The following is a 15,157-nucleotide window of genomic DNA, read 5'->3' on the forward strand; positions in this document are numbered from 1 at the left end:
ACAAAAAAAAAAAAGGGGAAAAAAGGTTCAGGTTAAGACGAAGTGTGACCGTGTGTCAGCACATTAACCGTGTGCCGTCAGCCTTCTTTTTTCTTTTTCCATCCTCCTCTTCTCTTCTTCCTGTGAAGTGGAAGACGGACGCCAGGCAGCGCAGGGGGGGGGGGCGGTCATTTTTTTTTCTTTTTCGTTTTTTTTCCGGGGCTGTGGGGTCTGCGGCAAGCGTGTGACAGGGCTGGAGGGTCGAAGGTGAAAGGTCGCCGGGGGGGGTGTGAGGTGGAGCACGGTGTTCAGTGGTGGTGCGGTGCTACAAGTACTCCAGGTCCAGAGCGTGGTGGAGGGCCATGAGGTCTGAATGGCTGGAGATCCTCCAGAAGGGCATGTTGTGCTGTGGAGGGAGACCGCATCATGTTACACACGGATTCATTTAAAAAAAAGAAATCCAGAAATAAAATATATATTAGCTTATTTTTACCACACAAGCAACTAATTATGGTGATCAACGCAATTTAGTTTCCGGTAAATTTCCGGAAACTTTCCGGAAACCTCCATGGGAAGTTAAGCTCGGGAATTTTGGGAATTTTTAAAAAAAATAGGCAAATTAAACGCTGAGCAATAAAAACATCATTCAAAACTCTATTTTAAAGATGTATGGAAGGCAGCACACGCTGCACGTTGCATTTCAACCCTCCACTGTGCATTCTTCCATCACATGCACAGATAATTCGCAGCATCCTTCACTCTACAGCAGGGCTATTGAGGCCTGCTGTAGTGTGCAGGACTAGTCAGGTAAGTTTCGATGATATTACTGGGGAAAATATATTAGCATGCTGATTGAGGGTTGTTTATCTGTTCATTTAGCCTATTTCTATTCATTTATCCATCAATTGTAAAATATGTTTACAGACGATTCCAATTGTTTGGCTAACTATTTATATCTCTGGCATTGCATTAGTGTTTTTTTACAAACTTTTTTCTCATCTTATTCTAAAGAACAATGCCACATGCACTATCTCATGTGTGGGGACATTTCACCCCATCCAATGTAGAAGGAAAAGCTGTGTACATTTGCAAATACTGTGCAAAGACCTATGTTAAGAATGACACAACGATGCAGAAGCATATAGTCAAGTGCCCAAAGTTTCCTCAGGGCTCAAATCAGCCTATGACAAAACAGAATGTTTATATTTATGTCTGTATATGACAAGGTAAATACAGTTAGTGTAAATTACCCACAACATTTCCAGTTTATTCCCGTTAATTCCCATGGAAAGTTTCCAAGTTTGAATATTCCCGGAATTTTGCAACCCTAGTTATTATACACAAAATGCTCTGGCTCTAGCTTCACAAATCAATTTAAATGTAAAACAAAAAAATATAAAAACAACGATTGGACATTGGGGAAGTTTAATGAATTTAATTTACTGAATAAAGTGAGACTGGCTGATTCCCCGGGAGAAGAAATCACATCAGTAACCCCCCCTGACTGCTGCTCATGCTTCCTTGGCACAAGTAGCACATCTGTACCTCAAACTAATTTCTCTGCTGCAGCCGCGAGAAGTTTCAAAACCGCCGTCGTCCACCTCGACAGAAACCACCTCCCCACCGAGTCTTTTCGAACTTCCACCTCCTGCCGCCCGAGTGTGTTCAGGACGCTGCAAATGAGCTGTTGTTCCCAGGCAGAGGACGAGGGGGAGAAACCCGAGTAGTCGCGCAGAATGAAAGGAGCTTGTCAGGTAGAGTCCTCAGCTCCTCAGTGTGTGGAGCCCATTACCCCCCCCCCCCCCTCCCTTATCAAAGGTATGGCCTCTCCCAGGCATATGTTCCGCTTAGGAGAGCCTGCACTGACCCTTAAAAAGCTCTTTGCCTTTTTGTTTTGTAAATTGTCTTTGCTTTTAAGTTTTAAAAGCTGCAGATGTTATCTCCGCCCTCGTCTCCCAGGCGACGGCGATAACCGAGGGGAGAGAATTGTTTCGGGGGTCTTTTTTCCTCTCAAGGTGAAGGAATGAGGGCCCGAGAGAACTTTTAAGACGTTTGCTTTTGTAGTTCCACGCAGCGTCCCGTCGGATACGCGCGATCCTGACGGGTGAAATTGTTGTGTTATTACACGTCCTCTCTGATGTTGACACAGAAACCTTTTACCGCATGGCGTGTCGCGGGGCTCTCACACCAAGACGAGAGGGGGGGGGGGGGTAAACCGCCTTAGCCTTCCATCAATGTCACACTTGAACAACTCAAGACGGAGTAAAAATATTTGCATCTTTCTCCACAATCATCCCTCGAGACCGTATTCCCAGGCCACGTTTCGCTTTCCATAACACGGAGTTTATTGCTTCTCACACTCATCCGGGGTAAAGGTGGCTTCTTCTGCCTAATCGCCGCCTAATCACTCTTCATCTGTCCTCACGCTCCTCTCCGCTGTTTACTGAGAAACAGGTGAAAAAAGGAGCTGGAGGCTTTTCAAAGGGAAAATGCAGCGTCTTCACCCGCTGACACCAGGACTGTCAGTGAAATATGCTCCTGGGCCGCAGATTAATTGGCTAATGAATATGTGTTTTTGCCGCGTGTGGCTTTTGGTTTACATCCAAAAAACTTGGCAGAAGCGCTGAATACACACACATTGGGGAGCAAGAGCCAACAGGTAAGCGTGGAAGAAAAAAAAAAAAGGTCGAGTCATCAGATTCAACCTGAGAGATTGCGGGAGACGTCGGCTCGGAGCCTTTCTTCATCTGTCTCGTGCTAACAGGCTTGTCATTGCAGTAAATATTCTGTGTTCGTCAACAATGATTTAAGTCTCCATTATGCGCAGTGTGTTTACGATGGGCCTTCACCGGGCCTGAAAGGGCCTGTCTAGCATTACACACTCAGCATTCACACTGCTCAGGGCACCGAGCCGGCGTATATAATTATGCCATCTCTCCCGTCCCCTGCTTTGTAAACCTGAGATGTCGGAGGCAGAGCCCTGATTACACACCACCGACTTTCTCTCTTGTACTAGAGGATAAACGCATTAAAAGTGAGGGAGGGCTGCGGTGGAGGGGGAGCTGGAGCGCTGATTCCTTTCTTTGGAAGGACGTGGCAGGTATGTTTTGTGTTCTGTTATGAACTCCTGACCTCACGGAACGCAACCACGAGTCCTAAACATTGTCTTTTCTCCGACCCCCGCAAACGTCTGATGAATGCTTCCCCCGGACGACACAGCAGCAGTGTCTGTTCTTCTGGGCGCTCTTACCTTTTTCGAGCCTTGCTCCTCTTCCACGCCGTCTCCAACGACAATGTAAACAACTTTCCTCCCGAACCTTTGAATTACCCTCTCGAAGCAGCTCTCCTTCCCTGCGGAGGAGTGCACAGGAGAACGTTTAGCGGAGCGTTGCATGGAGGCAAACAGAAACACAGGTATATACACACACACACAGACACACACATTTATAAAAGACTCGCGCTAAAGAACCATCAAGTTGATTCAGAGGCGCAGGGCGACAAGAGCCCCCCCCTTTTAAAAACACCACACGCACAGAACAGGGCCGAGTGTAAACACTTTGAGCTCGGAGAGGAGATGTGATAAGATCAGGCTTCAGATAAAGACAATTTGAAAAGCATGAAGTCACTCCCTTCTGCTCCTCAGACATGGGACCAGTGGACTGAACCAGCATGTCCCAGGGTCTGCTTACTGGAGGACCAGTGGGCTGAATGCTCCGAGGAACCCTGAGCTGAACTCTGTGCTGATGGGCCCGAAAATGGCGTGTGTGTGGGGGGGTGAAGCTTGATGTTTACTTTGCATTTGAAACAGTGAAGAAGGGGAAGAACCGGAGGAAAGGGGGGAAGGAAGAGAAGAAGGGGAAGAGAGAGAGGGGGGGGTCCCGTTGCCTGTTGCTGTGGAATGACATAAATGTGCAGAAGTGGTTTCATATGCAGAGCCGGAGCAGCAGAGGCCGGGGGAGGCCCGGCTCAGGCCCAGCTCCAGAAAAATAATCCCAGGCTGATTAGGCTGATTCCTTGGTAGAGGAACATCAACCCTCTCCGATGACTCCATGTCCCGCCCCTTTCCACACCTCGGCCCTGTCACTTAGGCAGCGTGTGTGTCTCAACTGTTTACGCTCACGCCGCTGAACTAATAAGCACTCACGTCCCCCAAAGTGAAAGATTGGCAGCGGGAGGAGGAACATCACAAAATACAGTATCGACGATAACTCAGATCACACACACACTTCAGGAGCTTTTACCTATTTTGGTTGCACTGTAAATATTCTCGATAGGAAAGACGATTCCCAAGCCGTAGAGCAGGACCTTAGCCAGGGCGGGGATGAGCTGCGTGGTGGTCACCAGGATATTCACACAGTTTGACCTGGATTAGGAGAAGAGGAAAAAAAAGGGGGATGACGTTGCTTTAAATCACTCCGAGGGAGGACAAAAGAAAAACACAGGGTGCTGGAAATACACACAAAGTCATGAATCAGTTGTGTAAAAACACGTCCTCAAAAGGAGGATTAGATCTCAGCTCCTTTTCAAGTCGACGCTCTTAGCGCACTTATTTTTCTAAATCAAAAGGCCGAGGCCTGTCAAGAGAGACAAATTTGGAGCGTTGGTGTTTTTCTTTAATAGCCTGGGAGTATGGACTTGACTTATTTACACCACATGCGAGTGTATATATGTGCGGTGTGGGACTGGGTACAATTTTCCTTGCTGGAGTCCTACCTTGAGTGGATTAATGTTAGTGCTTTCAGTGCCAGTGTTAACCAGGAGTCCGTCAAGGCTTCAATTTCTGCTCGCAATTGCAACCAGGCTTCCCTTTTGGCCGGGCCCAGCAGACCTGAAACGCAGGGTAACATTGTTTGGGTTGGACTGGCCCCTCTGAAATACCACTGAAATTTTCAAAAAAAAAACTACCCTGACCAAGTAGTGTGGCATGTGAGCGTTTAGAACACACACGCAAAGGCTCTCTCACACTTTCATACACAAACACACACACACACACACACACAAACGCCCACGCAATGGGGGCACGTACATCTGCAACCTGGTTTCTACTCGACAGATCTGTGCAAAGCGGCGCTGCTCGTCGGGGATTACCTCCAACGTTATTTTTGTAGGTGGTGTAGATTTCTTTTACTCGTCTGTAGCGGAAGGCCAGCTTTCTCATCCAGTCCACGCCTCCGCGCACGCCCGTGGCCAGACACAGGTTGGCGCTGGTCGCCGCTGCATGGAAACCGTCCGCGCCAAAGTTATACGTACTGATTTAAAGGGAAACAAAGAGAGAGAATCTGTTAGTTTGAGCTGTTTGGTCATAATGGTGGCTGAGCACGTGACACTTTTCCTGTTGATAAATGAACGGAGAAGCTATGAGGAGTAACGTCGTACCTCAGATCCTGACCGTTGTCATCGGACGACACATCGTCAATATGTACCTGGTCACATTCCTGCGAAACACAAAACATGCTCTGTGAGTTTGCAGAAAGAGAATTCAGACAGATTTGATTCTTCTTGGGAAAGGACACTTCCCACATGTTCCACGTTATACAGGAATCTGTGCTCTGACTGGACACCTCAGTATTAATCCTCCTTCGCCTCGACTTTCTCTTCCTTTCAGTGGTGGGATGTGACAAAGTACATTTACTGCATATTTTTCATCTATTTGCACTTTACCCCAGCTACTTTTAAATATTATTCCAATCGATGATGCAAGGGGAATTGGCCCACTGATCCAACCAGAGCCGGGCTGCGGCAGCATCAACATCACTGGTAAAGAAACAGCTAAAATAGATTCCATAGAGGAGGAGACACCACATTTTTCTGCCCCCTACACCCTCATGTACGACTCTATTCAAACAATAATTCATCTTATCATCAGTCTGAATGGTTTTCTACCACTAGAGGGGTCTAAAGATATGCAAACCCACAGACATAACCAATGAAATCCCCAATACAGCAAGTTTAACCAGTCGTTCCATTCATACTGCTTCATCTGACATACAGTAGATACAGTAGAGCGATGCATGAAGGCCAGGGGAATACTGTGTATAAAGAGACTTGGCTCTAATGGCCTGTGCATGTGAGCATCTCCAAACATGTGTACGCAGATCTCCCCCTTCGGGCTGGGGGGTGCCCGGTCTCTTCTTGGAAAGGTGGAGAGATTCTGCAGCTCTGCACTGTGCTGATTCCACCGGTACCCAGTAACACAATCCAGACTTTCTGGTAAATGTAACCTACTAGAAAAATTGAACCTGATGCTAACCGCCAATGAAATTATGACCTCTGATTGCTGCTGCGCCACACACCAACACAGCCCCGGGGCCAGCCAGCCAGCCAGCCGGCAAAAGAGCGCAAAGAGAAGGCAGACGAAAAAATCTGTTATTAGTTTTCCATTTATAGGATCACTCTGGAGCCTCCCCCTTCCTCTCCGCTCCTCTCTCTCTCTCTCTCTCTCTCCGTCCCCCCCCCCTCTCAGCAAGCTTGAAATGTGAGGGAGTCCTGCCTTGGCATTCACATCAACACATTTCACAGGGGACGGGGCCGAGAGAGTCGACATGAGCTGCTTTTAACTTAAACCTGAGGGTTGCAAAACATTTTTACTGACAGGAGGTTAAGAAATAAGAGTGTTCAGAGCAAAAAGGCTTCAAACCGAATGTGACATCCACCGTTTCAGTTTGTTTCAGTCAGCGCAAATACAGAACCAGAAGAGAGAGACACTATTTGATTTCTCTATGAATTAACCTAAAGAATTTCCTCCGATTTTCAAATTGGTCGTCCCGCTGCAAAAGAGGTTCCTCTCACCTGTTTAAAGTTATGCGAGAAAATAATAATTGAAACTTGAGCGGGAGAATTCCTCCGCTCTTGAGTATGAAAAATCCTGATTTTGCAAGCTTTTTAATTAAGTTTCATCCGGCTGTTAAGACACCCAAACACAGAAAAGGACTTCCTTGTTTTAAGTCAATCTAACTGAGGCCAAATGCTGACGTTATTGCATTCCTCTCTAATGCTAGAGCAGGGTAAGGGTAAGGGCTTTCGACCGTAAACCTTTTTTATTTTACTGGTTCCCCTCTGAACAAATTTTTCATCTCCCTGGATTTGTGGGGAGAGGGAGGGGAGAGCGACGTGAGGAGAAACTCAAACCAGCTGTTCTTTAACAGAATTAAAATCTTGACCCCCAACCCCAGCTCTAATGCAGCCATTCTCTCGCCAAGCCTCTCCCAGCAAGCCCCGAGATCCAAAGAGGAAAAGACTTTGACCCCGCGACCCCGCTCCCCTCCTCTCCGGGGCTCCGGCACCCCGATAAGGGGGTGGGAGGGCAGAGAGCGGTGGATGTGGAGGAGAGCAGCGGGTAAACGCTGGGGGAGAGAGAGAGTCCAAAGTGACCTCACATGGAGCAAACTCTGAGCCGCGCGTTCCAGAAGATGGACGGCCAATTGAAGCCGAGGTGCAGGCGGGGGGGCTCTCTCTCTCTCTCTCTCAGTTCCGACGGCCTAATCTGTTTCCAGACACTCACCAGCAGATCTTTAATCGTCGAAGAAAGCGGCAATTTGTCCCGGCTTGATGATCCACTGGCAACAAGCTGGTGGATAATTTACGTGCGCAAATTATCCCCCGAACTTTCCCTCGGAGCCGAGCCCGAGCCGGGAGTATTGATGTGCTTAATTCCTTAAGTAGTGCAGGCATGTCTGTTTGTTTAGGAAAACAAAAACAGCACCCTGGGTTAAGCACCGGGTAAAGCCGCATTTCAAAGACCTCCCATTCTGGTGCAAGTGACTGGAATGCTCCTATTATCAAGTAATTACCTGCTGGTGAGTCAGACACAATCAGCACAAAGCTCCTGCCACCTCCTGCACTTTCATTCAGTCCCGCTCCTTTGCCAGATCACTGCTTAGGAACACACTGTGTCCTCCAGCCTCACTGGATGACAATAGCTCCTCATTTTATTCCTCCTATGTAATGTGTTTCTTTCAGGGTCTGACAGGCAGCATAGATCAAACCAGCTATCTGAGAACAATATTACTCAGCGAGTTAATTATGGGGCGTGGTGCATGAGCCAAGGCCAAAAACTCCAAATATGACCTGATATACACAAATACATTTCGGTCATTAGGCCTCTCTGTGGCCATTACAACTGACGCCTGCGTAGGGATGATTTTTCATCGACTTTTTCCAAATCCTTTGAGCTAATAAACACGTCGAAACCTCAACAATTGCAAAGTGTTAGAAATCCAGGAGGCCAAGAAAAATAGGGTCTTCGGGGTTTTGAACCCGTTTTCATTTTGTGCGAATCTGTAGATGTTACAATGCAAACCAGACAGAGTTTCGTCTCCGCGTGTGTGTGTGTGTGTGTGTGTGCGTGTGAGTGTGTGTGAGTGTAAAGACGGAGGGGGACGGCTTTGGAAAAAATGCACAGACTCCAACAATTACTGGTCGCAGCTGGGGCTGGCGTAAACCTCTGCACTGGCTCCCTGGGAGGACGGGGGGGGGGGAACTAATGGAGGAGGTGGCAGCAGGGTAATGTCGTACAGTAACCCTAACACATTCTCATTAGGAGCCACTTCTGAAGGTCTCGTAAACACCACACAGCCGCGGACGGTGCGGGCAGGTTCAAGTCCGTTAAGTACAGTCATATAGTCAAAGTGGTGGATGGAAGGCATCGTTATGAGGAGGTGGATTTTACTAACTGATGGGACTCGCTGAAGGTGTCAATTGCAGGCCGCCATTGTTAGAGAGATGGATTTAGGACTTTCCTGCATATTCCTATAAATGTGTAGAAACGTTATTATACATGCATTAATTTTCTCCATGTGTAGGTGTTTTTATTGTATTGCGTATACGACTATGAATATAGTAGGCTAATATGTCATAATAGGATTTATTATCTCTGCCAACAAGGATAAGTTGGTTGGTTTGTTTGCAGGATTATAAAAAAAAACCTGAACTGATTTCCATTGAATTTTGTGGAAGGAAAAACAGATCCAGGATTGATTCGTCACTTTCTTTGAAATTGAGAGATGGAGAGTTTTTCAACATTTGATTTCTCACAGAATAATTCGTGTTTACGAATGAAAAAAATCTGACATGTTTCGGGAACTGATATCTCAGAGTGTGTGCAATTTGGTGCGTTTTGATTGAATTTACTGGGACTGATGGGCCTTGGCAGCGATATGCTCTTTGACGAGTGCCATTCTAGTTTTTAATGTCTTATACAAACCCTAGGAGGAGAAGCTGATGCTCGAAATCAGCTAATGAATTCTAATTAACGGCTTAAACCATACAAAATTCTAAAAGTTGTCATAAAAAACATTATTGTATGTTCTCCTTGTGGCTCTAGCGGCTGTTTCATAGGCATCCAGGACTTAATAAAACATATTCACAAGTGCTTTAGGTTCCTGTAACTGAAAAGCTTAAAATATCAAATAACAGGCTGCTTTTATTTTGTTTGGACAACATTACCGATACAATGACAGGCCTTCACGATGGTGACACACTGAGGGCAATGAGAATCGAAGAATTTCTTAGAACCTTTTGAACATCTCCTTTCCATCAGATCCCCCCCCCGTTCTCCCCTCACCGAGCAAACAGTGGTCTCTCTCTAAAACCTACAATCACTGCTAACTCGCACCAGATGTTCCTACTGTACTCAGGAGTGAAGACCCTCCACCAGAAGCCATCGCAATTACTCCTTATGCAAACACTGTCTTTCTGTTAAATTCATCTGTGACACATTCTTTTCTCTTCAATCTGAATTCATCCAGCAACCAAACAGTTTATTTATATATCCGCACAGGAAAGACGAGAATAGCCAAAAAAAATGCACGAGTGACGCCAGGAGACTTCTGCCTCAGGATGAGTCCATCTCCACATCATTCACTCTTCCTTTCGCCGTCTCGCCACCGGTCTGCAGACAACTTCTCACTAGGGAGGAAGTTATCAGAGCCCTCTTTGTTCCCCTGGCATCTGTCATTAAGCAATCAGTAATGACGGCCTGAGTCTTCCTGTAGCTCTGGAAGGAGCTCAGAGTGGTGACTGCAGCACTCAGAGCCAGATAGGAGAAAAAAAAAACTGAACTCAGCAACGCATGTTACCAAAACACAGGAAGGACCGCGCTATCGGAACTAACCTTTAGACCCGTGTTTCCCGGGGAGGTCTCTGTCACTGCCGTACGGACAGAGGCCACTCTTTAGATACAAGCCACCCCCCCACCCCCCCCCCTCTGTTCTTCTCTCTCAGGTGAGCTGCTGGGGTGGGGGTGGGTGGTCAAAACCGGCATGAGCGATAACAGCCGTCATCACAGCATTCTTTCTGACCCTACAGGCTAATGCCATGTGAAAAAGGCTCATCCATGGTTCGCAGGTTCTCAATACTGCCACTCCGACCGGCTAAGGCTGTCATCCCCCCCCACCCCACCCCCCTCTCCCCGTGGTCTGTGACCCCCAGCAACTTCCTTCTCTGTTCCCACCACAGGCACCCTTGTCTGGGGTTGGGGGGGTGGGGGGGGGCCGGGAGAGGAGGGGCTGTGATTACCTGGGGGTTGAACACAGGATGTGGGTAACAAAGGAAGAGTTCTTCGAAGCCACTTCATTCCGATCCACAATCTGTGCTTGAACAGTCACGGAATTCAAACAGCGGCGCCAAACAAAGCGCAGGTAGAGAGAAGCTGGTTGGTACAGAAAAGTCACACAACTCTGAGAAGTCAACCAGAGGCAGCACGACAACCCACTGAACAGGATTCTCAACAAAATGTCTGCAAAGTGCTGCTATAGCGACTGGAAAACTCTCCACAGGTAGGCAGCAAAAAAAACGAGCCGCTTCTCATTATTTTCCTATTTTTGGAAATGCAATTCCAAACCACACCTCAGAGGAGTGCACCATTAAATATAATATCAAATCTCACTCCTCTCAGAAGTTTCCCCTTTGCAACAAATCAAAATCAATAGAGGAGCAGTTCCTTCCTGCCAAGTGGACTGTTGGTTCTCTCCTGCCACAGACCACGCTGGGCAGGTGCCGCGTGTCTCCAATTTAAAATCGGGACAAGAAATCTTAAATATCATCATTTGTCACCAGACGGCAATGATATATTTTCCGTGCGCCCTCAACCCTTATTGGTGCACGAGTCGGCAATGTTGGGATAGCGGGTAGAGGCTGGGAGCGAGGTGGAGCACAGATTGACAAAGTGGCTTTTTAAAACCTCCACTTTCCCTCTGTACTGTTTCCAAAACAAAGCAGCGGCCGCGCCTCGAGACCTGACGGAGTTCTGTCGAGGACGTGACAGAACTGCTGAGTCAGTGGCCAGGAAAATTGGGGAATACCCACATCAATGTGTGCAGACGTAAAGAAGAACATCTGACAAAACAGAGCATGTCTGAAAACGGCAGAGTTTCCTGTCGCAATTTGGTTTCAGAGGCAGATTTTAAACCGAAGGAACATGAACTCTTAATCTCGGGTTTTATAGCTTTCCCCAGTACAGATCCTGATGGGGTTACTGTTCTGTTATAACGGTGGAAGATTTTCTTTCCATATATGACTGGCACATACAGTCAGCGTTAAGTTCCTTCTAACTGGGAATAAAATCGCCCCAAAAAGTCAACTATCAAGGAACGCACCATAAACCCACCAATCACATGGAATGGCGAGTACAGGATCTGACCCTCTACTGTGGGACATAAAACCAACAGAACCGCTCGGCGCTAAGAGGCTCTGGAGAGCCGTTCCAGCCACGAGGAAAAGGTAACCGTGCGTTTCACAGCATCTCTCATTAACAAGCAGCCCCTGGGTGAGAGTGACAGAGGAGGTTTTAAACCAGCGAGTGCGAGGTGGGAGCTATAAAAGGCAGTGGGCTCACCGTGTCACAGGGTTGTTCCGCAGGTATGTGTGTGTGTGTGTGTGTGTGTGTGTGGGTCTGCTTTGGCCGGTACGTGTGTAAATGAAGACTTTGCTGCAGAGTGTGTGTGAGAGAGAGAGTGTTGCACACAGCGTGGAGGCATCGGTGGACTAATTTAAAATGTTCCCACCTTTAGAGACCTCTCCCCCTCACTCTCCCTGTGAGTGGTTTGCCCCCATGCCCTTTATCCTCCAGACAGGGAGGGTTGTTTTCTCACCCAGGGAGGGGGGAGACGGCAGCCCCCGTACCCCACTGAGAAGGGGAACACGGGGGGGGCTCGGGCCAACCAGACAGAGGCCTCTGGTTCCCACATACTGCTCCGTGTTGGGGTTTCGGGCCTACAGTAAACTCACACCCCGAGTCTCGGCAGAGCTGTCAGTCTTCCCCGTGAGCTCGGCCTCAGTGGGCTTCATTACACACATCACTTTAGACCATCAATTATCTCCCCCCCCCCACCCTTCAGCTGTCCCATAAAAACGACATCCAATAAAGCAAACCGACTATATTTCAAAAATGAGATATATGAACAACAAATGCTCATATAATTATATTATTTTAGAAAAAGAAAATTAAAGGGTTATTTCCTTTGACAGGGTGCAATTCTAAAAATAAAATAGTTAATTATGAAATGACTGATATAACTTAACCAATGTGATGTTGCTTTTAATTTAACCAACATAAGAAATTGATTTTGTATCAGATTAATTCAGATTATGTGTTTATCTCTGTAGCTATTGAAATACAGCTTCTTCTACAAGGAAAATTAATACAGTGGAGATCAGATCAGTGGGGATCACATTGCTATGAATCACTTTGCTAATACTTCCTTCAGCGTGAGAGTTTTTGGATGATAAAAACAGATTGTGTGGTTCATACAATCCTACACCCCCGTCCTTTAAAGAGCTGAGCGGCAAATGGTTTGAGCGGGGACGATCGATGGAGAGATTTGTGTGTCTGTGTGTGCGTGTGTGTGTGTCGGGAGGGGAAATCTTTTGGGGGAGGTGCAGTATTTCTGAGCACTGATCCAGGAAAAGGTTAGAGGAGTGAGACGGAGAGATGGAGAGATGGAGAGAGAGAAAAAGAGAGAGAGAAAGAGGGAGACGTAAGGGTGAAACTGATCCCTGTTGACCCCTTCGGCATGCCCTCTTTCTTTTTATGACTTTCCTCTGAATCGTCACTCACCAGCTCTATCAACACGACCCAGCCTCCATTCACACACACTCTCAGACGCACACGCACACACACACACACACACACAGACGCACACACACACACACACACACACACACACACACACACACACGCAATACAGGACATTAGAGTGTTTGCTGCAGCTTCGGCAGACGGAGCTCAATATTATGCTTAATTGTGCTGTTTATGCGGCTGTAAACAACTCTTATGAGTTAAAACCGAAACAACGGCTCATAAAAACAAACATTTTAATTAATACAAGCAAACGCTGAACTGCACATACTGCAACAGTTTAAGGAAGCAGAGTCCACATTTAATGTTCCTGTGCCGGGGCCTGGCAGGACAGCAGTGTTAAGACTCAGATGGACCACTCTCACACACACACACACACACACACACTGTTGGGCCACTAACTCTGCACCTGTGTTTCTGCACAGCCTCTGGGGTCTCCCTTTATGGCTTTGACTAAATTAGATGGACCATATGCATTTCTGCACATGCTTAAATACATAACTGCTGCTGGCTGCGGTATTTATAGCTGGACTCTATTTAGCTCTATCTGAGATGGACGACTGTAAATCAGCCGAGAGGAAACACAACTGGTTAGGCGTTGCTGCGAACTGGCACTTAACGCTCGCACCGGGGCCGAGAGAGGAGAGACCTGTGCGCCTGAGAGAAAGTCTTACCCCTCTCCTAGTGTCACTGTAAATGACGATCAGTGTCTGCAGAGAGTGAAGTCTTTACGTCGCACTATTCAAAGACACCTGGGTCATAAGCTGCTTTCAGACATGCACTGAACTTCAGAAACGTTCCTGGAACCTTCCTGAAGGTTTGTTTGTGAGAACGCAAATGTCGACATTTTCTGAAACGTTTCCTGCAAGCCTCCTGGTAAAACATGTAAATCCGGGTGAGAGTAAAGCCGGATATTATTTGGAATACTCAAAGCGAGCAAGAGGACATGTTGACTTTGTTTCTAACACGTGATGGAAGCAAAACTGTGAGAAAACAAATATCTAAGGATGACAATTAGGCGCGATCCACGTAGAAGACGCAGACAGAAATGTCAACTTGACAAAACAAAGAGATTCTAGAGCTTTTTCGTGATTAATAAATAACACCCGATTTCCACAGCAGACATCATGTCCTGCCTCCTGCATGCTCTACACTTCACCTGGATGCTGCGGACATTTCCCCGGCGTTGTGAATAATCTCCTGCTGCGTTTTTCATGTGTGGAAGACATAATCCCAAGAATGTCCAGACCCAACTTTGTGGACATTCTCTGGTTTTCATGTCTGAAAACTATAATGCAGGAAGGCTTTTAGGTGTCATAACAAACTGCAATAACTTGGTTTCTGAGATAGAGCAGAAGAAAATAGATCTGCTGCATTTTATTTTTTATAATTTTTACAAGCAGTCCGAGCTGCCAATTCATCTGTGAACGGTTTCATCACACATGAAAAGAAATCAAAACACAGGACAGATGTTGAGCAAAACCACATTTAAGTGTTGTCTCAAACTGCCATTTCTTTTTTTCAAATGATTGGGGCACATCTATTAAATAAAGTGCAGCTAGGACTGGGTTCTACATGGCGAGGGCATAAGGAAATATTTAACCAGCCAATTGCAGACAATTAACTTTGATCACGATGACTGCGTTTGGAATCTCAGTCACACGTCTGTCTGGGGAGTATGAAACTTTTCTCTCTGTGTGTCTCTCCCGGGTTTTTCCTCCTCCTCCTCCTCCTCCTCCTCCTCTGGGCTTGCTTCATGTAACAAAGCCGAACATGGTGGTGAGTAATGAGACTTGGCAGACCGGCCACAGATCTCTTCACACTTAAGTATCAAACAAAACATTTCCTCTACTGTGAGGTCAACCCAAAACAGGACACTGAGGAAAAAGCGCTGGGTCAGTGGGATCAGATTCACTGGGAGAGAAGAGACCGGGACGAAGAAGCAGGGACAAAAATCAAGGAAATAAAAACTCAAGAAAATCATAAGACAGGGAATTGGAGAGAGCAAGTGTTGACAAAGAAATATCATGGAGATGAATTGCTCTGTTTATTGATATATTGTGATGAGCACGGAGAGCTAGCTGGGGTTTACGTCTCGATCTG

The 15,157-nt window shown here is 46.8% G+C and overlaps 1 protein-coding gene across 10 annotated transcripts in view; it reads right to left on the reverse strand.

The window, feature by feature from the left end:
• Positions 1-304: 304 nt before the first annotated feature.
• eya1 (EYA transcriptional coactivator and phosphatase 1) overlaps positions 305-15,157 on the reverse strand; it is a 32,299-nt gene continuing 17,446 nt past the window's right edge. For all 10 annotated transcript variants that reach the window (XM_061093923.1, XM_061093922.1, XM_061093918.1 and 7 more), the window contains 6 exons: positions 5,356-5,414; positions 5,068-5,228; positions 4,693-4,807; positions 4,221-4,342; positions 3,230-3,330; positions 305-385 (listed from right to left, as the gene is read on the reverse strand). In XM_061093923.1, coding sequence (XP_060949906.1) covers positions 305-385; positions 3,230-3,330; positions 4,221-4,342; positions 4,693-4,807; positions 5,068-5,228; positions 5,356-5,414 — 639 coding nt within the window. The remainder of the gene's footprint in view (positions 386-3,229; positions 3,331-4,220; positions 4,343-4,692; positions 4,808-5,067; positions 5,229-5,355; positions 5,415-15,157) is intronic.

Source organism: Limanda limanda, chromosome 20 (assembly GCF_963576545.1).
Source record: "Limanda limanda chromosome 20, fLimLim1.1, whole genome shotgun sequence".
Classification (NCBI taxonomy): domain Eukaryota; kingdom Metazoa; phylum Chordata; class Actinopteri; order Pleuronectiformes; family Pleuronectidae; genus Limanda; species Limanda limanda.